Here is a 23478-nt window from a genome sequence, read left to right as displayed (position 1 = left end):
TATGCCTGTAATCCCAGCACTTTGAGAAGCCAAGGCAGGTCACCTGAAGTCAGGTATTTGAGACCAGCCTGGGCAACATGGAGAAATCCTGTCTCTATGAAGAAATACAAAAGTTAGCTGGGTGTGGTAGCACCCCCCTGTGGTCCCTGCTACTCGGGAGGCTGAGGCAGAAGGACCCCTTGAGCTCAGAAGGTCTGGACTGCAGAGAGCTGTGAGCGAGCCACTGCACTCCAGCCTGGGCAACAGAGGGAGACTCCATGTCAAAAAAAAAAAAAAAAAGTATTAGTTTCAGAATGTGATAATGAACAAGTTCTGGAAGTAAATAGCAGCAATGACTGCGCAACAGTGCGAATGTACTTAATGCCACTGAACTGTGCCCTTAAGAAGAGGTAAAATGGTAAGTTTTATGGTATGGATATTTTACCACAATTTTAAAGAATGAAGTTAACAGAAGTGATCACCAGCGGCATTGCCAAAGTTACGTAAGTCCAGCCAAGCCTTGGCCACTCAGACCCAGCTCTCCGGCCGGAGGCTTCTGCATTCCCATCAGCGTCATGAAAGGTTAGACCAGGTCATAGCTAGAATCCCTTCCAGAAGCTTCTCTGATTCCTGCATCAGGCAATATTGAAGACACGTTTTCTCTTCCCACCACCCACTGAGAGAACAGAAATCCCTACCAAGGCATGTAGCCAGTGAAAATGAAATATCCTTCAAGACAGGCCCAGGTTGCTAAGGTTCCCGAGGGATGGAGCCAGGCTTTTGAGTAGCCACCAGCCCTCAGGATTTCAGGGGAAGCTGAGTATCTCTCACCTCCAAAAGGTCGAAGTTAGGTGCAAAATGTTCACCTGGAGTGAACACCTCTCTTGGAGCTACCTGGGCACCACGTAAGCCTCATAGCCCCTGCTCTCCTCCACGTCCCACACGTGGGAGGAAAAGTGGGAGGGACCTTCTGTCTTTTTCAATGAGGAAAAGCCCCAGAGAGCACATCCAACTGAGTTTCTGCAAAAGCTCTCTCTGACAGGAATGCATCAGGGAACAGCCAGCTTTGCCTCTGGGCACTGCTCAGCCAACTTCCCCTGTTCCGTGGCCAGCAGGCTCTGAGACACCTCTCTTGAGGTTCTTACCCACCTCCCAGGAAATACTATGTTGAATTCAGGGCCCCCCTAAGGATTGTCCCAATGGCAGCTTCCTGTTCACCCAAGTGCATGGGCAGGCACTGCCATTTACCAGCCATGTGACCTGCAGCCCATTTTCTGAGATATGCTTTCCTCTGCCCCCTGGAGTTGGGAAGATTGGATGAGATTTTGTGTAGAAAGTGTTTAGTCACATGCCTGGCACTTGGGAGGAGCTCACCCTAGCCAGGAACTGCTCATCTTCCCTGTTGAGTGGAAAAACAGCCTTCCCTCTCCTCTCTTTATTGTCCTTATAGAACAAAAATGACACAGATTTCCATCTCAAACTTCCCAGTTCAGAATTTTTAACAGCTTAGATATTTTCAGACGGGAGGGAAGGGAAGGAAAAGGAGGAAAAAATGATGTGCCTTCTAGACAAATGATGACTGGGCTAGGGAGGGGGAATACTCAGCCTATTTAGGAAAAACAGCTGTTCTCAAAACCCTTCAAACGGCTCGAGCAGAGTGCTGCTGAATCTGCCCTGGTGCGCTAACCACGAACGATTCTGACCTGCTCTTTGAAGCAGGACTTCTGCTTGGCTGCACTGCAGGCTGGAAGGTGGACAGTCACAGAGGGCAAACTTCTCTAGAATTTCATGAACTCACCCTGCCTTGCCTGTGGCTTTTTCCAAGTAAAGAATGATGACTACTGGAAAATGTACCCAAGTGGGAGGGAATGTTGGTGGTGGGGAGGCTCCGTGTAGTTCACATGCAGATATTTTAAAAAGATGATTTCTCCAGTTGAGCTCCAGGAGCAGCCCTCGGACAGTCATTGAACACCCTGGCCTGGCCGCTACTTTCTTTCTGGAGTTCTCTCCTTAGCCCCCAAGGACCACACCCCTCCCCTAACGGCCAATATGCCATGCGCACATGCAGCCCCTCCTTTGCTTTGGAATCTTGCTGGTACTTTGCCAAGCTGCAGAGGCTTCTAAACCGGGGTTCCTGAGAGGCTTTAGGGGTTTCCCAGAGGTTCCTCAGGGACCACCAGAGAAGGGAGTAGAAGTGACAGTTGAGAAGATGGGGCTCCTTCTCTCTCCACCTCCATCCCTAAGCAGGCTCCTCCGCTTTAATTCTGGGCTGCAGGAGCCAGAATAGACCGAGATAACCCACTCCTAGCTCTGCCACTTACGGGTTATGTGACCTTGAAAAGGGTCACACCCATGTGCCTTTTTTTCTCCCTTCGTAAAACAGGTGACATGATACAGGACTTTATAGCATTGTGTTGAGGACAACATGAGACGGCGCAAAGCATTTAGCATGATGACAGGCACATACTAAGTGCTCAACAAATACGTTAGCTATAATATTATTGCACAATGGAAGATTTTATTTGAAGAACACTTTTTGTAAGGAAAAAAAAAGTGCAAAACCCACTGGTCAGAGAAAGTGGCATTTGCATCCCCACATGGGCTTTTCTAAGCAAGCTTCATGTGCTGTGTACAGAAGTTAGAAAGCAGATACAAAGGAAAGAGGCTAAGAACTTCTAGATCAATACTAGATTAACAAATACAAAATCAGCTGAAAGTCTGAGGTGAGCCCTGTGGCAGCGTCCCACCACAGGAGGACACCTCTAGCCCGTTTGACATGCACCTGAGCCATCCGTGTGGCCGTGGTCCCAGGACGGCTCAGGGCTTGGCTCTCCTGGCACCTCCCTAACTCTACGCTCCCAGGGCCACGGCTACCACGCAGCCAGCCCGTCTTCTCTTGTCTCTATCCGGTTTCCTACACTGCACTGGACTTGACTTTTCCATCTCATGGTTTAAGTCTTTCCACAGGCTGTGCTGGACAGCCAGGATGGGATATGGGATGGAGCTGGACTGATTCAGGGAGGAAACTTGAAAGCCAGTTATCATTTCAGGTTTTCCCTCGTAAACTCTTTCCTTTCAGTGACAAAGCTGCAATGGATGGTGCCCCTGCTACCCAGTTCATTCTCTACCTCTCTTCATGCTGCCCCAGGCGAAACGCTTTCCCAACTCCCTGTGCTAGTAAATCATGCTAATTATGGTCCACGGTTGTCTAACTCGGGCCTCCTCTGACCCAGACCGTCTTGTCCCAGCCAGGCCCTGAGCTTGCTTTACTGTAGTTGTTTCTCAGCTACATTGAGCAAAACCCTGTTACCCTGAGAACAAATGTAGTCCCAAAATAATAACCATTAACAGGTGACTTATCCTGAAAACTTACAGTCGTTCAGATACTGTGCTATATTCTTTACATGCATCATTTCCTTTTCACAACAAACCTCCTGAGATACAGGTAGTATTGTTATTTTTATTTTACCAGTGAAGGAAGCTGAGGTCCAGAGAGGTTAGGAAAGCTTGTTAGAGTTGCACAGGTAATACATCAAAGAGCCAAGATTTCAAATCAGGAAGGTCCGTCCCCACAGCCCAGGCTCAGCTGCCCTAACCAACCTTGTGACTTCCATTGGAAGGTCCCTTCCACTCCAAGAGGCTCTTCGGCAGAATCCTAGAATGGAGGCTGGGAACAAGAATGGATTGAATTCCTGTAGCTGGCAGGTTCATCTAGCTTCATAAACTTTCTTCTCTGTTCCCCAATCAGTAGAGAAGAAAGACCAAGTTCTCCTCCAGCGGGACATAACTGAAAGCTCTAAATTCAAACTACTTTCACAATCTGCAAATTTTACATCCTGCTGCGTATCCATTTTGTTGTAATATAAAAATCAGGCCAGGTGCAGTGGCTCATGTCTGAAATCCCAAAAATTAGCCAGGCATGGTATTACCCACCTGTGGTCCCAGCTACTCAAGAGGCTGAGGCAGGAGGACTGCTTGAGCCCAGGAGGATGAGCCTGCAGTGAGCCATGTTCCAGCAACTGCACATCAGCCTAGATGACAAAGCAAGACCCTGTCTCAAAAAAAAAAAAAACTTAAAACTTTCCCCCAAAATGTATGCTTTGAGTGAGGCTCCAAGAAAATGAACAGTGTGGGTTCCAGAATCTTTACATAGGAAGGGCTTAGGGACAACAATCCATTTGGAAGACATGGCCAAAGGACTTGTCTGTAATTATTTATTTATTTATTTATTTGGAGATGGAATTTTGCTCCTGTCACCCAGGCTAGAGTACAATGGCATGATTTTGGCTCACTGCAACCTCTGCCTCCTGGGTTCAAGTAATGCTCATGCCTCAGCCTCCCAAGTAACTGGGATTACAGACGTGCACCACCATGCCTGGCTAATTTTTATATCATGGGTAGAGATGGGTTTTCACCTTATTGGTCAGGCTGGTCTCAAACTCCTGACCTCATGTGATCCACCTGGCTCAGTCTCCCAAAGTTCTCAGATTACAGATGTGAGCCACTGCACCTGACCTGGAAATAATTTTTTAAGAACACTGTGTAAGATTGAGAAGACATCAGTTATCTATAACAAAGAACAGAGTTGGGGGATTAATGGACCCACCCTCTGGCCTTTCTACTGAAGATACACAATGAATATTATGGGACTTTCAATTACCTGCTCTGCACCACCCTGGGGATACAACACCACCACCACCAACCTCTCCTCTGCTCAGTTTCAGAGGCTTGAGTCTTGTGTGTGACCTGATGATCAAGAATTTTACAAAGTCACACAGACTCACCTGTGTCCCCATGTTTTAAAACGAAAATGGGATGGCAGCATTAAGGCACCTAACCCAGGCTGGCAACACAAAGACAAATTAGCTAGGTTTGGTTTCTAAGCTTGGTTTCTAATATAATTCCTATTGTTTTAATGAAGAAAAGAAACCAAGGGTCTAGAAAGGGACAAAGCTGCTGGCCTACACATTCAGAAAAAAATTAGAAGTGTTTGAAGGAATGTAATTATAGTGGCTTGGGAAGCCCAGGAGGTAACCCTGATACTGACAAATGGAAGCGGATGATACTTAATGAGCACTCACCATATGCCTGGGCCTGTTCTAAGCACTTTCCATGTATTAATTTACATAATCCTTTTAGTAGCCCAAATAAGTCGGTCCTATTATTTTTATTTTGCAGATGAGTCTGAGGAGGCAGGACCACTAAGGCTCAGAGACCATGTCCCCTTTCAACTTTGAAGGGCAATTCAAAATATAGGAATCCTGGTTACAAGTTTGAGAACAGTGATTTTCAAGGAGCCTCCTGGAGCTAATACCTCCACCTCCACTCCCAGAAAAGCAGGGTTGCTTTTTTCCAGATAAGTTTTAACTTGAATAAAATAGTATTCAACTAAAAAAGAATCCTTCAAAGTTCTTAGCATGCCCACTCTAAACAATAATCTTGAAGGAGACAAGTGAGATTCTTCATCACAAAGTGATGGCCAGGAGTGATCCAGCCTATGAGAACATTTTGACTGGGCTTCTCGTGCTGTTTTGTAAAAATCAAGTTAGATGCCACACTTGAAAATAGAAATCAGAAGAGTTCAGTTAGCAATCTGGTCCTGCCAACACAAGGCCCACCCTTCCACAAGGCAAGGGGTCAGGTAGCCATTTCCCACTTCGGCGTGAACTTTCCAGTCCCGACTGTCCCCCCACGTGGGGGCTCAGGCATAGACATTATCCGCTGACCCTGCGGGCATCTGGTGCATCCACCCAGCTCTGAAAGTTAGTCCTCTTTCTGAATTTAAATGCATCCCAGGTTATATATAGCATCATTTGTGAAAATTCCCCCAGAATTTCTGAAAACTCCCTCTAGCTCAATTCTTCCTTCCAATGCAGCTGGCCCTGAAACAGTGGGTTAGTGCCCTAACCCACTTCAGACTTCAGAGGAGCTGGCAGAGTCTACTGCTTAATAATAGTGACCTCTGGGCATCCGGAGTAAGCCTACCAGGCAGAGGATGAGCCTCTACTGGTCAACATAGGCAGAAAGGCTTATGGCTCATCTTCAAAATCTTGAGATTATTTTATAAATGATAGAAGCATTGGGAAAATCACTTCACATTTCCAGACAACACAACCCCTTAAAAATAATATATTCTGCTGGTATATAACCCCTTATTTTATTTGCCCTGAGTTCATTTCTTCCAAGTAGCAAAAGGGTCTTCATGTCTTCATTAAGAGTATAAACCCCGTCATCTTCAGTCTCTCCATCCTCTGTCTGATTTTTCAAACCTAGATTGTATTTTTTACTTTTTCTAGTCAGGCTCTGCTTATCCATTATTTACAGTTAGGGTTATACATATCTACCTTCATCCAAATCTTGCTTTAGTCAGTCTTGAGATGTGTGCCCACCTTGGTCCTCCTCAACCAAGAAGGGTGGGGCATGGTAGGAGGGAAAATCCCCACATTCAAGAAGAGATGGGGGTGCCTAACGCCTTTACTGGCAGGCCGTTTGACCTTACAGGAGTCCCTCAGTCCCTGGAACTTCAGTCTCCTCGTGTGTCAAGTGGAGAGAGTGACTGCCAGTCATCTGGTCAATCAGACACCCTCACTGAGGGAGGCCTGCGGTGGGCTAGGTCGGGCTCCAAGGACTCCTGGTTCAGGGCGAGCAAAACTCTTGGTCTGGAGGGGAGGGATGAGGAGGACGTCTGAGGGCCACTGAGTGGAGAGGGGGAGACTCTACGCAAGGGAGAGTGAGGATGAACTGGGATTCCTCAGGAGAAGGCAGGTGGGGACCACGTTCCATCCAAAGAGAAGCCCCTGTGGGAAGACTCCGGGCTGTGAAGCCTCCTGAGCGAGGAGAGCAGGAGAGGAGTGGATGAGGAGGGGCTGACGCTGCCCTCCCTCCCCTGGGCAGCCTCCGCTCTGCCGCCCTCCTCCCGTCCAGAGGATGGGACCCCCTCCCCCGGAAAAGCGCCCCCTGGCGGCCCGGCATGGCACCCAGAGCAGCCATTTTCCTCCCAGCTCTGGGGCTGTGGAAGGAGTTTGCGGATGAGGAGAGGGGGCCTCCGCCAGGCTCTGGCTCCCCTCCAGGGGCCGGGGCCGCACACAAAGCCGCTCTGCGGGTGAGCTTCAAAGCCGGGCGCCGAGGAGCAGGGAACCAGCGCCAGCAACACCTTCCCCGTGTGGGGCCGACTCCCGCCCGGGCGTTTCTCCGAATCCTTGAGGCCCCCTTGGCTTCCGCAAACAATATGGCCCTCTTCCAGTGCCAAAGAAAATAGCAACGGGGTGGAAGCTCTTTTCCACCGAGAGGGGAGGGGAGGGGAACAGGGGACAGAGCCTTGGCGAAACCTTTCCATGAAAAGAAGTCAGCTGTGCCCTCCGACCGCCGCACACCGATAGCCATCTCGGGCAAGGCCCGAGCAGGACCCGCGGCTGAAGAATGTCAAGGCTCATAAATGTTTCTCGCGGAATGCCAGGAAAGTCCAAAGGCCCCTCAGGTTTACTCAAGCCAGAAATCAGTAGATGAAAACGCAGGCCGAACTCAGGAATGGCGCCTTGTTCTGCCAGGAGCCCCTGCCTGCCCTGAAGAGCCCCCACGAGCCTGGTGGGCCGGCTCCAGCCAGTGGCCAGTGATCAAGACCTGGCCTCACCTGCTCCCTGGCTCTTCCCATCCGCCAGGTAGAGGCTACGACATCAGCCTCAAGCAGCCTGGCACAATACTGACGCTTTGATCTGCATGCATATAAAAGATCTCTGGAAGAGCTTTGAGTTTTAAGGGGAGCCTCTATTTCCTCCTTTGTGAAATAGCCCAATTATACCTACTGGATAGGATTGTTGGGGCGACCTGGGAAACTTGAGACGACAAAAACACGTAGCACCTTGGCTGCCAGTCAGAGGGTGCTGAGTGAGCACCTGACTGCACAGAACCCACCTCCTGCCTGGAATCATCAGCAACTGGCAATGGTGCGATTGCTACTCACCTTTAAATGCTGCAAATCGCGCCACTGCCATTTGCTGTGGGACCTAATATGTGAGGGACCCTTTCTGTCATCGTCACCTTGCTCTCTGCATGTTACTCTCTGCTGTCTGCCTTTCTACTCAGGCCCTTGCGTTGTGTTTGCTCCAGCTCTCCCCCTGTCTCAGCCAGCTCTCCCCCAGTCTCTTCATGTTCATCTCTGCTCTGCGCTGACCCTCTGAGGACCACTATGGTGGCATGGGGAGAGCAATGGCTTTCCAGTTCAGGCTAGGGTTCAAATCCAGCTCTGCCACTCACTGGCGTGGGTTCTTGGGAAAGTCCTTCATGACTTTCAAGTTCCTCTTCTGTGACCTCCTGGGGGACAGGGACCAAACCTGTCCACCATGAATCCTTAACAGACAGTGTGTTGCTGTACACATAGTAGATATTCAATACTAATATTTGTAATAGCGTTTAAATCCTCCAGGCTCTGTTCCAGGTACTTTTATGTATATTAATTCATTTCATCTGCAGAACAACACTATGATGTAGGTGCTATAATTATTTCAGTTTTACCAGTTAAGAAACTAAAGCTTTCATTTGTTGAATGAAATGAATAAATGGATGAATGAATAAATAAATTCCATGGCAGATAGAATAATTGTTTATGTCAAAGAGCCTGACCAAGTACCTAATACCTCACCTCTTGCATACCTTGTGTCCACCTCACTTTCCATTTCTCCCAGCAACAGTAGGACAGAACTGCTGAACACCAAATCTCTGTCCCTGGACCACGCACAGTCACATCCCAGTCTCCCAGACAGGTGGCACTCACAACATTGAGGCATGTACACGACTCCTTTAAAGGAGTGAGGGACTCTGATCTCCGGATAGAAATTACTCCAAACACCACCAAAAACACAAGAACAACAAAACAACCAGCTCTCCTGTGACCACCTTCCTCTGGAGGCGTCTACTATGGTGACCCAAGGACAGTTAGACTCTGGGCAATGTCTAACAACCCAAGGCTCTTGCCACAAGATGGCGAGTAACCTTGCAGAAACGAGTAGCCAGCACTGGGCAGCTGCCCTTTAAAGTATAGGAACTAAACCAGCTTCAAATGGTGTCTGATAGGCAGTAGATGTGTAACTATTGAATTGGTTACTAAGTTTCTATGCGCCATTCTGCATACGTTAACCCCAAACTCCATAACAGTCCTGGGTGTTGAGCATATTATCTCCATTTTACAGATGAGGAAACTCAGATTTCAATACCCACAGACCTTGCCCAACTGGAAAGTGGTAGAATCCGAATTTCAACCCGGCCTGTCAAATAGCTGAGTCTGTGCTTTTGAAATCATGTTGTCTGGAATCAAATAACTGAAGGGATGTTTTCTTTCTTTTTTCCACTAAATGCTTTTTTTTAAGCACCAGCATTAACTCTGGTTCTTTCTTGCCCCTGTCATTCCCTCTCTGACCCTAAAGCTTATCTGCAGGATCCAGTCCCTCTGATCTTCTCTGCAGAATAGAAGGTGACCTGGGCCCTACAGAAAACCCAGGGGTGGAGGCCCTTTTCAACTCATTGGCTGAGGGATGAGGATGTTATTTAACTGATGTGGCCTTCGGGGGCCCTCTTGAAGACTATCTTGGGACTATCATTCCTCACTTCTTTCTCCTTTGGTGCAGCCTGCGACTCGTACTGGACATCAGTCCACCCTGAATACTGGACTAAGCGCCATGTGTGGGAGTGGCTTCAGTTCTGCTGTGATCAGTACAAGCTGGACACCAATTGTATCTCCTTCTGCCACTTCAACATCAGCGGCCTGCAGCTGTGCAGCATGACGCAGGAGGAGTTCGTCGAGGCAGCCGGCCTCTGTGGGGAGTACCTGTACTTCATCCTCCAGAACATCCGCACACAAGGTCAGTGTTCAGAGGGCCAGGCCTCCAGGGGAGGGACAAGGATTGGGACCAAACAACCTGGAGAAGTCCTTTTTCACCGTGTGACTTGCACAGCAAAATTTTACTAACTGGAGTTCTCTGTTAACCAAAACCTTCAATAACTGGAAGCTAGCATGACAGAATTGGGGATTTTAGGGAAAAGGGAGCAAGTTACAGAAATGCAAGTTGAGTGCATTTTTAAAAAAGAAAAACTGGCTGGGTGTGGTGGCTGACACCTGTAATCCCAGCACTTTGGGAGTCCGAGGCGGGTGGATCACCAGGTCAAGAGATGGAGACCATCCTGGTCAAGATGGTGAAACCCTGTCTCTACTAAAAATACAAAAATTAGCTGGGCATGGTGGCATGCTCCTGTAGTCCCAGCTACTCAGAGGCTGAGGCAGGAGAATTGCTTGAACCCAGGAGGCGGAGATTGCAGTGAGCCAAGATCGTGCCATTGCACTCCAGCCTGGGTAACAAGAGTGAAACTCCATCTCAAAAAAAAAGAAAAAAGAAAAACTAACACCACATTCAGGGACTGCCCAGGCACCAGGCTTATAATAATACAGTATCTTCATAACGATTTGAAACCACACAGGATGGACAAAAAAGAGGTTTGTGCTTCATCTCTCATTAAGCAAAAGGGGAATAAAATTAAACAGGCCCTTTCCCTTCCCATTTCCACGAGTCCAACTAATTACCATTTCTTCACATTCCTAATGGTTGAGGATCAAGTGGCCAGAAGGTGGCGCCAATAGCATTATTTAACTTTTCAACAGGCCTTTTGCGTGCAGAACGTCGAAGCACATTTTTTTCAATCCAGAAAGGTTCTTTGAGAACATCGAGTTCTGATGTCTCAACGTCACACATAGATGAAAGGAACTGATATCCCGAGACGTTAAGTGACTTCCTTTAGGTCACACAGCATACAGGGCTGATTCACGGAAAGTCAGTACAAAGCAAGGGCTTGGAGATCCAAAAGGCCTGCATTCCAACCCTGGCTCCAATACTCCCGAACCATAGTACCTCTGGCGAGTGGCTTAACCTGTCTGAATCCCCATTGCCTCATCTGTCCAATGGGGTAATGACACCTCCATGAGCTTTTTTAGAGGATTGAGGGAAATATTACCTAGCACAGCATATAAAGATGGAAATGCAGTAAATGGCAGCTATTTCCATCATCATTAATATAACCAACATGCATATTGCAGGATGCTAAAGGAAACATATCTCAGCTCAGTTTTAAGAAGGATCTTTTTAAAAGGTAGCACTTTCTTTTGAAAAGGTAATTCAGAAGATACAAGAGATAGGAAGCTCCCCACCACCAGAGATAAGCAAGCAGTCTAATAACCCCCTGCTTGAAGGGGAGGCTGTGACAGCCACTCTTATTTGGAGAGAAGACCCGCAGAGGACCTTCCTGTCTGACTCTTTGACCTCTTCCTGATCTTCATCCATCCTGAGCTCTAGAGGGCAGAAAAGCTAAGAACGGTGGCCTTTGGGTGCTTCATAGCTTGGGCCCTGGGAGCCACAACTCCAGTGACAGTGACCTACCAAGAGTTGGGATCTGTGTCCTGTGCTCAGAGTGGGCACTCCCTGAGAGAGGACCAGTCTGAACAAGTCACAACAGCTCCAGAAGGAGCTTGGGACTCCATTTAGGATCCTCCCAAGGGAACAGGCTTGCACAAAAATCCTAGGGCCATGGAGAGGGGTGAATTTCATTCTGAAAAAAGATGCAGACTGGCAATGCCAGCTTAGCCAAATGTCAGGTCAACCTCATTTATCTCCATGCCCCAGTGCTGGCGTCTCCCACCACAGTCACCTCTCTTCCCTGGCAATTGTCATATAAAAAAAAAAAAATACCTGTTGCTGGGCATGGTGGCTCATGCCTGTAATCCCAACACTCTGGGAAGCTGAGACAGCTGGATCATCTAAGGTCAGGAGTTCGAGACCAGCCTGGCCAACATGGTGAAACCCTGTCTCTATTAAAAACACAAAATTAGCTGGGCATGGTGGCGCGTGCCTATAATCCCAGTTACTCAAGAGGCTGAGGCATAAGAATCACTTGAACCCAGGAGGTGGAGGTTGCAGTGAGCCTGGATTGCACCATTGCACTCCAGCCTGGGCAAAAAAAGAGTGAAATTCCATCTTAAAAAAAAAAAACTGTCACTGGTTTTATTACCCCAGGGCTCTGTGCAAAACAAATAGGCTAAACCTATAAAGCCAACTGCTTTTTAATAGGCCGTGCATTACCTCTTCTTATCCTAAGGAATTCCTGGAGTCACAATGCTGCCTTTAATGGTGGGATTTCAGACACTTTTTAGCCAGGAGGGTTCCATGTTGAGCAGTAAAACTCTCTGCTCCACCAATGTACTCCCTTCTGAAACTCCTCTTCTAATGTTTCTCAAGCAGGTATGTGGATTGTAGATTGTGGAGATATGTTATTGTGACCAAAGTTCACACTGTCCCCATTTGCCCAAGAAACATCGTTTCCACCTGTTATCCTGGAGTAATTATTACTACAGCACTAACCTTTCATTCTTAAAAGTGTCTCCATTTGGATCATAAATTGTATAGTGAACTCAGGGTTATTACCTCATGTATGCCTTATGCTACCCCACAGGTTAGGACTCTGGCAGAGCAGGATACTGAACAAGGCAGTTTTCTTGAGGAGATGAGCTGGAAGGGTGCTGTAGGGCCGGGCACCATCAAGCTCCATAGGTATTAGGGTAGGATTTATGGGCCCAGAAACCTGGGGACACTGGTTGCTGGGAGGCAAGGTCAGAGGGTGGCTTCCACAGCCTAGGAGAGAAATGAGCCCCTCTTCAGTCTCCCATCCTGTTCTCAGTCGGTCCCTTGGGCAGAGTCAGCTGAGGTAGCTGGCTGGCCAAAACCAGTGAGAACATGACACCAGGAATAAACCGTCACAACTGCACCCTGCTCCAGTGTGCTTAGCAAATAGAAATTAGTCCTTGGGTTGGACCAAGCTAGGAAATTGGTATCCTTCAGCCTACACTGCTATGTGGAAACACAATCTGAAACTTCAACCCCAGCCCACCCCATTCCCCACAGGGGAGAGAACAAAGGTCCTGGCCTCATCATCCACATCCTCATTAAACTCAGCATTCACATAGGGTTTCGCACTTCTTGCAATGCCCATTCTCCCTGCTGACCAGCACGTAACAGGCATTCCAGTCCCTGAGGGATTAGAGGCCATGTCAGAGACTATCGACTCTTCACCAAAGGGGAGCTTAGTGGGTATTTTGTCTCATGATGTCAATGAGAAACACCTATAAGCCCAGAGACTCAGTGACTGGACGAGGCTGCACAGGAGTCAGTAGCCCAGCCCAGCTCAGAGCCCAGCCCTGGACCCCATACCCAAGCTTACCCTCCAGTGCCTGCTCAGAAAATCTGCAGAGGCTGCTGGGATGCCTGGTTCTGGGTGCTCCCTCCAAATGACCTTTAAAAATGAGGAAATTGTTACCTCTCAGGGATGACTTCAGGGTGGCATACTAAGGCCAGATGGTCTCCAAGGTTCCCTCTAAAATGTAAACAACCTTGAGAGGGACAGTCACTCCACTTCCCTCCAATACCCCTCTCCTGAGCTGGCCAGTGGAAACCAGGATTGTATGGTATGGTTTGTGGATTTCTTTTTCTTTCCCAGGTTACTCCTTTTTTAATGACGCTGAAGAGAGCAAGGCCACCATCAAAGACTGTAAGTATCCAAGCACAAGCCACCCAAGGCTCTATCAAGGCTGTCATTGGCACATGGGCTTGAACATTCTTTTAGGATGTACTGAAAAGTTGATGAACTGAAACAATCCCAGACCTGGAGAAGCCAGTGGGGAAAAGCGTGGTGGAAAGAGTGACAGAAAGCATCAGCGTGGGTCTGTGGGACCACAGCTTGGGTCTATGGATTGCTTATCCTCCAAGACCCAATTCCCCTGTCTATAAAATAGTGTGACCCTTGTGCGTCATGGTGAGTTTGAGAAACGACACACACAAAGGGTCCAGCATGTGCTACCAGTGCAGATGCCCCCAAAACCAGTATCTATTAGTCATAACACTAATAATACTATTAGAAGACTTGTGGTTCATGGTGCTTAAGAAGACTCTGAGCTCACTAAGTAGGGATGGTTTTTAAACACAAGATGATGGAGGATCTCAAATAACCTTGATGCTGGTGATTAACCTTCCCTGTTTCACTTTGGCAGATGAAGAAGGCTAGGGAAAGGGATCTGTGGTACTTTCATTTTTAAAGATGGCAGTGATTATTGCTATTAGTTACTGAATCCCAGAGGCCAGGGGGAGATGTGGTCCTGGGCAAACCCCATTCTCCTATGGGCTTCAGCTCAGTCATCTGCAGAGAGGGAGCAGAGCACATGGTGATTTCCAAGGCCTCTGAGGGGTGCAAGCTGGAGGGGCAGACACAGAGGGACTGTGCTTATGGTTTATGATTTTTTTCTTCTTAGTGTCCCAAGCAATCGACTGAGGAGTCATGTTACTTGGCTCCTAGTTAACAAAAGTTTTTGGATTTTTGCTTTTTGTTTTGTTTTTGGTGCTTTAGTACAGGAATAGCCAGTTTGTGGACCACATGCTACGGGCTTAAGCAGGCACACGCTGCCCCACAGACCGCAACTACCCTCTCACAAGCCGCTCTTCATTCTGCCAGGTTTTATCACTCGGGACCCCCAGGTCTAGCATCTCACCCATCTGTGAACAAAGCTCACAGTTTCCTGATGCTGGCAGAATCCCTTGTGATCCATCTGCAGCAGCCTTGGGGATGTAAATCCCAGCTTTCACCACCCCACCTAACCCAGGCAAAGGCCCTGGAAAAAATGAGACATTACTGTGGCCAAAGGCTTGAGCCACAGGCAGGCATTTGCTTTACTCTCTAAGTAGTGGTGACCTGGACCTGACCAGCCCTTTCTCCAGGGGTCAGTGTCTTTACCTACAAATGGGGTCGCTTACCAGCCTGCCTTCCATACGACAAAAGGAAGATCATGCAATAGAAAGGGAAGGTGTGTCCAGTCAGTTCTTTTCAGGTAGGTGTTACCTGAATATACAACTAGCCACAGTTAGATTCAGTGTGATCATGAGGATGAGGATGAGGATGAGGATGAGGATGAGGATGAGAATGACATAGCGGCTAGCATTTGTTGACTACTTCCTATGAATCAGGCCCTGTGCTAAAATCCTTATAGACATTGTGTCAGGTAATCTTCCCAATATGAGACAAGTCCTAGCACTAGAGCCTTTTTGTAGGGGTAGGAGATGGAGCTTAGCAGTTAAAGGTGACATGCTTAGAAGGCAACAGATGACCCAGTTGTGTCTAAATCTGAAGCCCTTGACGCCTTTGCTCCCCTTACCTATTTATTTCTCTCCTGTTTCCTTCACTCTTTGAACACCTACTATATGCCAGGCCCAAAGCTAGGCACTGTAGCTGCCATGATGAGCACTTCTTGAGTCTTGCTCTCACTGAGGCAGGGTCAGGGTAGAGATACTAAACAAATAACCCAAACGATAAATACATAGCTGCTCATCACAATGATATCATAAAGGGAAAGATCAGGGTGCTTTGTGTGTAATGGGGAAAGATTGCATTTAAACTGGGTCCAGGGACAGCTTTTTGGAGGAAGAGATATTTGAATTAAACATGAGCAAAAGTTAGCCAGGAAAAGAGGGAGGAAAAGGTTCCAAGAAGTGAATGGCCAGCACGGAGACCCTGAGGTAGGAAAAATCTTGGTGTCTTAAAGAAATAACTAAAGAAAGCCAGTGAGTCTAGCACTAGCTTGGCCAGTACAGTAGCCACTAGCCGAAAGGGGCCAGTTTAATTACTTAAAGTTAAATTATATTAAAATTCAGCTCCTCAATTGCTCTAGAAATTTCAAGTGCTCAGTAGCCACAGGTGGCTCAGATTCTACTGAGCAGTTCAATTCTGTGATAGTGGAGGCATAATAACGTGTATAACACTCAGACGGGGCATCAGTAGAATCTCAGCAGCATCAGCAGAATGAGAGGTGGGAGCTGAGGCCGAGAGCAAGGTAGGGCCAGATCACACACAACTTTGTGGGCAGCAGAGTTAGGATTTCATTTTGGGCAAGCTAGGAAGCCACTGAAAGTTCATAAGCATGAAAGTGATCAGATCCTATTTACATTTTAAGATCTCTCAAGCTACTATTGTCTAGAAAGCAGTCTAGCCAGGAGGTTCCTGCCCAGATGAGTGATAATGATGGTGGTCACCAGTGATAGGGAAGAGGTGGAGAGAAGTTTCTAGAAATAGAAGTGGTGGGGCAAGGGCTCTGGGCTAGCATCTCTGGAGCATGCACTCATGGAAACAAGCCCTCTGCTGATGGTGGGTGCCATGTGCTCTGCCCAGTCTGCTGCATTTGGGAGCCTAGAACTAGACTGAACTCAGGGTTAAGAAGCTTAAGTCCACCTGAGAGCCAGCCCCAGAGCCTTTGCCATATTCCAGCCTCAATGCCTTGGCCAGGACACTATGACCATCCCCCAAATCCCCTGAGGCCCATCTCTGGTTCTCCCACAACCCTGATGACCATGCTTTCTCCAAACAGAAACCCTAGTGGATAGTTGATGAGCACAAGGGGAGGTATGAAGACAACAGATTGGTAGTTTATACAACGAGCCCATTCCAGAAAGTCCAGGACATGTGGTCACAGTGCTCATGGCCCAGGTGATGTGTCATGGTCTCAGATATTCCCTGACCCAAAAATGAGAGGCCACCTTTCAGTGTTGATGTGCCATTCAAAGACCAAGACCTGTCCAATGAGGACAAAGTGGCATCCTGGGGCTTTCAGCAATGTTCCCATTGGGTCTTCAACAAAAATGAATAGCTCTCTTTACCATTTATTAAGCACTTACGATGTGTCAAGCATGACACTGTGCCAAGTGTTCTGCTTATATTGTCTCATTTTATCCTTGTCCTGGCTCTGTTAGGTAGTGTTGTTATCTCCATTTGCATCTTAGGAAACTGGACATGTAATGACTTGTAAGTGCAGGGCTGAGATTCCAACACATTTCCTCAAAGCCTGTGCTTTTATACATTGTGCTATGCACACTCATATATGCATGCGCGCACACACACACACACACACACACACACAGGGACATATGCACACACACTCCCAGACCCTTCTATTCACTCGGCTGCCCATTCAGTTAAGATCCAAAGCCCAGGAACCCCACAGCATCTGGGTCTAGCTGGTGACAATAATTCAAACAGACCATTTTCAACTTGGTGTCCACTGAAGTTGTCCAGGCATACAAGCTACAAAGCTGTCAGAGCTGGCCAAAGTGAAGCAGCCCATTCCCTCTCTGCTTGTTCTCTTCTCTCCACCTGCCCCACTCCCTACCCACCTCCACTGCAGCAATGCCAGTAGAGGGTATGCTGGACCCAAGAACCAAGTCTACAGTCCTGGGTTCATTGCCAGGTACCTCCCTGCTCCTGAGCCTCAGAGCTTCTCTGCACCAGCCTGGCATGGGGTATGGGCACCACGGCTGGGCTGTTGGTGTCATGGGGATATGATGAACCTGCTTTGGAAACCCTGCCAGACAGGCCCCCATCCCAGGGTGGGGGCAATCAACAGCTGAGAATATATCCTTTGGCCACATTTTAAAAGTGTCCAGTCTCAAGGCCAACCAAACCACTCTAAATTTCACAGACAGTAGAGAGCCTGGGCCATGTCTCCCCTCATTCCCCACCAGCTGCAGGGACAGAGTCAAGATGATGAAAGTTGTGAGCCAGGGAGAGCTGCACCCTGAAACACAACTGGCATTTACAGAGAAATATAGTGGGTTCACGGTGCTGCTACAGATCCACCAACCAGCCCTGGTGGATCTCATCTGTCTCCCAACTTTTTCCCTTCCCTTGGGTCAAATGGTTCCATTGGGGTGTGGCTTTCTCCTGCCTCAGGACCTTTGCACAGACTCCCCACTCCCTACTTCTACCCAGCTGACCTCTCACAAGACCTCTTCAGGAAGGCTTCTCTGAACTTACCTTCTGGGTAAGTTCAACCAAATCAACCCTGGTGGGGGTTGATTTGGGAACCTGCCTCAATATTAACACTGCAGTAATGACTAGCTCCCTGCCCCTGCCACCACCAGCCAAGTGAGGCCTTGACTAGTCAACCAATGAGTACCTTGAAAGCTATCACTGCAGAGCTCGGAACAGATAGAACAGGGTTATCTCCGGCAAGACCCACAGAAGAAACTCCCACCATCCTCATAAACCCCTCTCATGCTGATCTGTGCTGTGTTTATCCTACCATGCCAGATCCCCTGCATCTAAAACACAGGAGGAATCATAAAGTCCAAAGGCAATGTTTTTCCTCCCACTTCTTGCCATTTTGCATTTCAGTGAAAGCTTGTTGTCTATTCACACTTCATAATTCACCTTTGTTTATGACTCCATTTGTTTTCTCTTCTAAAAGATTAAATCAAAAGAATAGATCAATCTGGAGACAGTAATAGACATATATCATAAGGGTGCAGGAGGTTGAGTGAGCATCCAACAACAGCAACGCTCAACAAATCTTAGCTAATGATAGTTCATTAAATGTCTATTGAACGCCTGCTGCGAAAGATGTGATAAAGGAGTAATTGTGAATATTAGCTTTGGAATGAGAACTCTCTGGGTTCAAATCCTGGCTCCACCATCTGGATAAAATTCTTAAAACTCTCTGGGCATCAAATTTCTCCTCAATAAAATAAAAATCCTAATATCACATAGGGTTGTTACAAGGATTAAATGAGATACTCTGTGTGAAGCCCTTAACAAGCACTTGGCATTTAGTCAGTGCTCTGTGAATGTCAGCTAATAGTAGAGGAAAAAAAGAGATGAGATGAATCTTTGCAGTAAAGTGGGCCCAGTTCTGTGATACCAAGGGACACAGGTGCTCTCCATGGGGTTCATAAGGGATCTGACCCAGAAGGTAAGTTCAGAGAAGCCTTCCTGAAGAGGTCTTGTGAGAGGTCAGCTGGGTAGGAGTAGGGAGTGGGGAGTCTGTGCAAAGGTCCTGAGGCAGGAGAAAGCCACACCCCAATGGAGCCATTTGACCCAAGGGAAGGGAAAAAGTTGGGAGACAGATGAGATAAGGCTGGAAACTTGGGTGGGGGTCAGTCTGTGAAAGGCCTATCTAATGTGCAGCCTTCATCCTGGAAGAAATGGGGAACTACTGCAGGATGTTCAGCCAGGGAGTGACATGACCCAGTGGCACTGAGAGGTCACCCTGAGCAGCAGTGCGGGGCACGGGATGTCATTCCTGCCCTTCCTGCATTTAGCAGTGACAGTGTACATACTAGACGATGCAGCAGAGATGGTTGTACAGTATGATGTAGTATAGTATAGTATAGTTAGTATAGTACAGCACAATGCAGTATCATTAGTATACTATAGTGCAGTATAGTCAGTATAGTCTAGTTTGTATAGGACAGTAGGTATAGTATAGTATCATATACAGTATAGTTAGTGTAGCACAGTATAGTATACTTATTACAGTACAGTATAGTATAGTTGGCATAGTATACTATAGTATAATACAACATAGTACAGTTGGTACAGTACAGTATAGTTAGTATACTATACTAAAGTATATTAGAATATAGTACAGTTGTGTAGTTATTACAGTACAGTAATAGTATAGTTAGTATAGTACAGCACAATGCAGTATCAGTAGTATACTATAGTGCAGTATAGTCAGTATAGTCTAGTTTGTATAGGACAGTAGGTATAGTATAGTATCATATACAGTATAGTTAGTATAGCACAGTATAGTATACTTATTACAGTACAGTATAGTATAGTTGGCATAGTATACTATAGTATAATACAACATAGTATAGTTGGTACAGTACAGTATAGTTAGTATACTATACTAAAGTATATTAGAATATAGTACAGTTGTGTAGTTATTACAGTACAGTAATAGTATAGTTAGTATAGTACAGCACAATACAGTATCATTAGTATACTATAGTACAGTATAGTTAGTATAGTCTAGTTTGTATAGGACAGTAGGTATAGTATAGTATCATATACAGTATAGTTAGTGTAGCACAGTATAGTATACTTATTACAGTACAGTATAGTATAGTTGGTATAGTATACTATAGTATAATACAGCATAGTATAGTTGGTACAGTATAGTTAGTATACTATACTAAAGTATAATAGAATATAGTACAGTTGTGTAGTTATTACAGTACAGTAATAGTATAGTTAGTATAGTACAGCACAATACAGTATCATTAGTATACTATAGTACAGTATAGTTAGTATAGTCTAGTTTGTATAGGACAGTAGGTATAGTATAGTATCATATACAGTATAGTTAGTGTAGCACAGTATAGTATACTTATTACAGTACAGTATAGTATAGTTGGTATAGTATACTATAGTATAATACAGCATAGTATAGTTGGTACAGTACAGTATAGTTAGTATACTATACTAAAGTATATTAAAATATAGTACAGTTGTGTAGTTATTACAGTACAGTAATAGTATAGTTAGTATAGTGCAGTGCAGTACAGTATCATTAGTATGATGTGGTATGGTATGGTTACCATGGTATACTACAGTGCAGTCACAGTATAATTAGTGTGGTAAGTACAGTATAGTGTCATTAGCATAGTATAGTATAGCACAGTACAGTATATTTTGTGTAGAATAGTACAGTATAGTATAGCACAGTGCAGTATATTTTGTGTAGAATAGTACAGTATAGTATAGCACAGTGCAGTATAATTAGTATAGTATACTATAGTATAATATAGTTAGTACAGTATAGTTAGTATAGTATAGTACAGTATAGCATAGTACAGTATAGTACAGTGATAGTATAGTTAGTATCATATGGTATGGTATGGTATGGTATGGTATGGAATACTTAGCATGGTGTACTACAGTACAGTCACAGTATAGGTAGTATGGTATAGTACAGTATAATATAATGTAGTATAGTATAGCATAGTTAATATAGTGTAGTACAGTACCGTGTAGTTAGAATAGTATGGCACAATAGAGTATAGTTAGTACAGTATAATTTGTATAGTATAGTATGTATAGTATAGTACAGTATAGTTAGTATAGTACAGTACAGTATGGTGTGGTATAGTGCAGTAGAGTTAGTAGAGCACTATACAGTATAGTTAGTATAGTTACTATAGCATGGTACAGTGGCTGCTCGATGATACTCACTGAGCACCTACTATGTGCCCCGGCAGTGTGCTGGGTTCTGCAGGGTTCTGGCTGGAAACACAAATTGCTGCCCCCTTGTGGACACAGACCGACAGTGAACTACATGAATAAATACATCATAGAATATACTTGAATATTCTATGCAAAATGCGGAGAAGTGGGGAGGATATACAGTCCCAACTTGAGTGGTCAGAGGAGGCCTCACTGGAAGGTGATTTTGAGCCAGGATTGAGATGAGGGAGTGCACCGAAAGTATCCAAGGGAAGAGCGTGCTGGACAGGTGGAAGAGCAACTGTGAAGCCCCTGATGTAGAATGTGCCTGCACGTTTCCAGAGAGTGTGAAGCCAGGGTGGCTAGGGCAAAGCAAGCGGGGGGCTATGGGAAGAGGTGGAGACTGAGTGTGGGCTGGAGGAGCAGATCTGGTGCCACCATTTTAAGAACTCATATACTACTTTGGGACAGTGCTTGTCCAGGTGTCTCAGGTTGTGACTCACAGTCCGAGTTATCATTTAAATCAGCACAGAGTTAATGTCTTGCTTTCTACCCTTCATAGGCTGTCATCTCTTTGCTTTTACTTGTGTCTCTTCCAGTCTGTCCTCCACATAGGAGCAAGAGAGATCTTAAAACATGGATCTTTGCCCTGCACTTTGATATAAAGTCCCAAGTCCTTACCATGGCCTCCCAGGAAGGCCCGGCATGGGCCTTGATCAAAACCAGATTTATTTATTCTCATCGGGGTGGGTGAGGTTAAATCCAAGTGCTCCTTAAGGCACATCTTAAAGCATCTTGACACCTGCCACCTACTAATCACCCCCAAAGTGCCTAACATGGTGTCTTCTACCACAAAGGCATTCAGTTAGTGTTTGTTCATTTGGGTATAACTTGAGGTCTGTATACCTTTCCACTGCTATAAATTATTCTTTTTCAGATGCCGATTCCAACTGCTTGAAAACAAGTGGCATCAAAAGTCAAGACTGTCACAGTCACAGTAGAACAAGTAAGTGCAGGAGGCCGGTTTTCATTTCCACTGTCTTAAAACCATTCCTAAGACAAAGTCATCTACTTTAATAAGCTTTGGAACTAAACATTTGAGTTACTTTCCAAGGAAGGCAGTAAAGAAATCAGTGATTGCTTTTATATGTATTATCAAAATCTGATTTATTTCTTCTCATAAGAGTGGGTGAGATTGAGCATCTGACAATAGCAAATGCTTAACAAATCATAGCTAATCATTATCCATTAAATGTCTATTGAACACCTACTATGAAAGACATGATTGTAGTTGTGAACATTAGCTTGGGAATGAAAGCTCTCTGGGTTTAAGTTATGGCTCCACCATCTGCAGCCATGTCCAATCCTGGGTCCACTGTGGCTTCTTCTGAGAGGAGGATAACAAAGAAAACACTGGGAATCGGCAATTCTATTAGCTTTCCTAGCACTAAGATATCTGCCCAGAGCAGTGTCAAGCTTGTAATTTCACAAATGAGTGTGGAGAAAACAATTGCTATAAGCGAGGCATGATTCTAACTATTTGGTATGTGTTAAATCATTAAATTCTCTAACCTATCCTAGGAGACGGGTACTCTTATTATCCCATTTTATAGGTAAAGTAACTATAAGAGTTCATAGTTATAAAGGTAGGAAGAGATGAATTCAGTCAATGGGACTCCAGAGCTGGTCTTAACCACCATATCATAGAATAAGAGAAATACCAGCCTTTCATGAAAAACTAAATTACAGGATCAGTCCACCCAGACAGCTGTGGCTATGGAATCAGTACAGCCATGCTTCCTGTCAGAACGAAGAATCGAGAGATCATTTGACTGTCATTTCATTCATTCCATCAGAATTAAACTGTAGGCCAGGTGCAGTGGCTCTTGCCTGTAATCCCAGCACTTTGGGAGGCTGAGGCAGGCAGATCACAAGGTCAGGAGTTTGAGCCCTGCCTGGCCAACATAGCGAAACCCTGTCTCTACTAAAAATACAAAAACTATCCAGGTGTGGTGGCACACACCTGTAGTCTCAGCTACTAGGGAGGCTGAGGCAAAAGACTCACTTGAACCCAGGAGGCAGAAGTTGTAGTTAGCTGAGACCATGCCATTGCACTCCAGCCTGGGTGACAGAGTGAGACTCTGTCTCAGAAAAAAGAATTAAACTATAGTTCCATAGAACATCTGTGAGTCATAGTGTTTGTTTCACAATTGCTTCAATCAAAGACAGACACATGTCACAGCTCAGTAAGTTTCCAGGTAGAGCAATCAGTCATGGATTAGTGAGAAGTTGCACATCTGTTCTCTTAAAATGAAACAAGCTGGGCATGGTGGCTCATGCCTGTAATCCCAGCACTTTGGGAGGCCAAGGTGAGTGGATCACCTGAGGTCAGGAGTTCGAGGCCAGTGTAGCCAATGTGGCAAA

At 46.0% G+C, this 23478-nt stretch overlaps 1 protein-coding gene across 2 annotated transcripts in view; it reads left to right on the top strand.

Annotated features, from left to right (window-relative positions):
* ELF5 (E74 like ETS transcription factor 5) overlaps positions 1-23478 on the top strand; it is a 35320-nt gene that overhangs the window by 9404 nt on the left and 2438 nt on the right. For both annotated transcript variants that reach the window (XM_009007909.5, XM_002755169.5), the window contains exons 3-5: positions 9600-9833; positions 13510-13560; positions 21992-22060. In XM_009007909.5, the coding sequence (XP_009006157.3) occupies positions 9600-9833; positions 13510-13560; positions 21992-22060 (354 nt within the window). The remainder of the gene's footprint in view (positions 1-9599; positions 9834-13509; positions 13561-21991; positions 22061-23478) is intronic.

This window comes from Callithrix jacchus, chromosome 10, assembly GCF_049354715.1.
Source record: "Callithrix jacchus isolate 240 chromosome 10, calJac240_pri, whole genome shotgun sequence".
NCBI lineage: Eukaryota > Metazoa > Chordata > Mammalia > Primates > Cebidae > Callithrix > Callithrix jacchus.
Note: the sequence above shows the minus strand (reverse complement) of the source record. Positions and strands in the feature narration are given on the sequence as shown.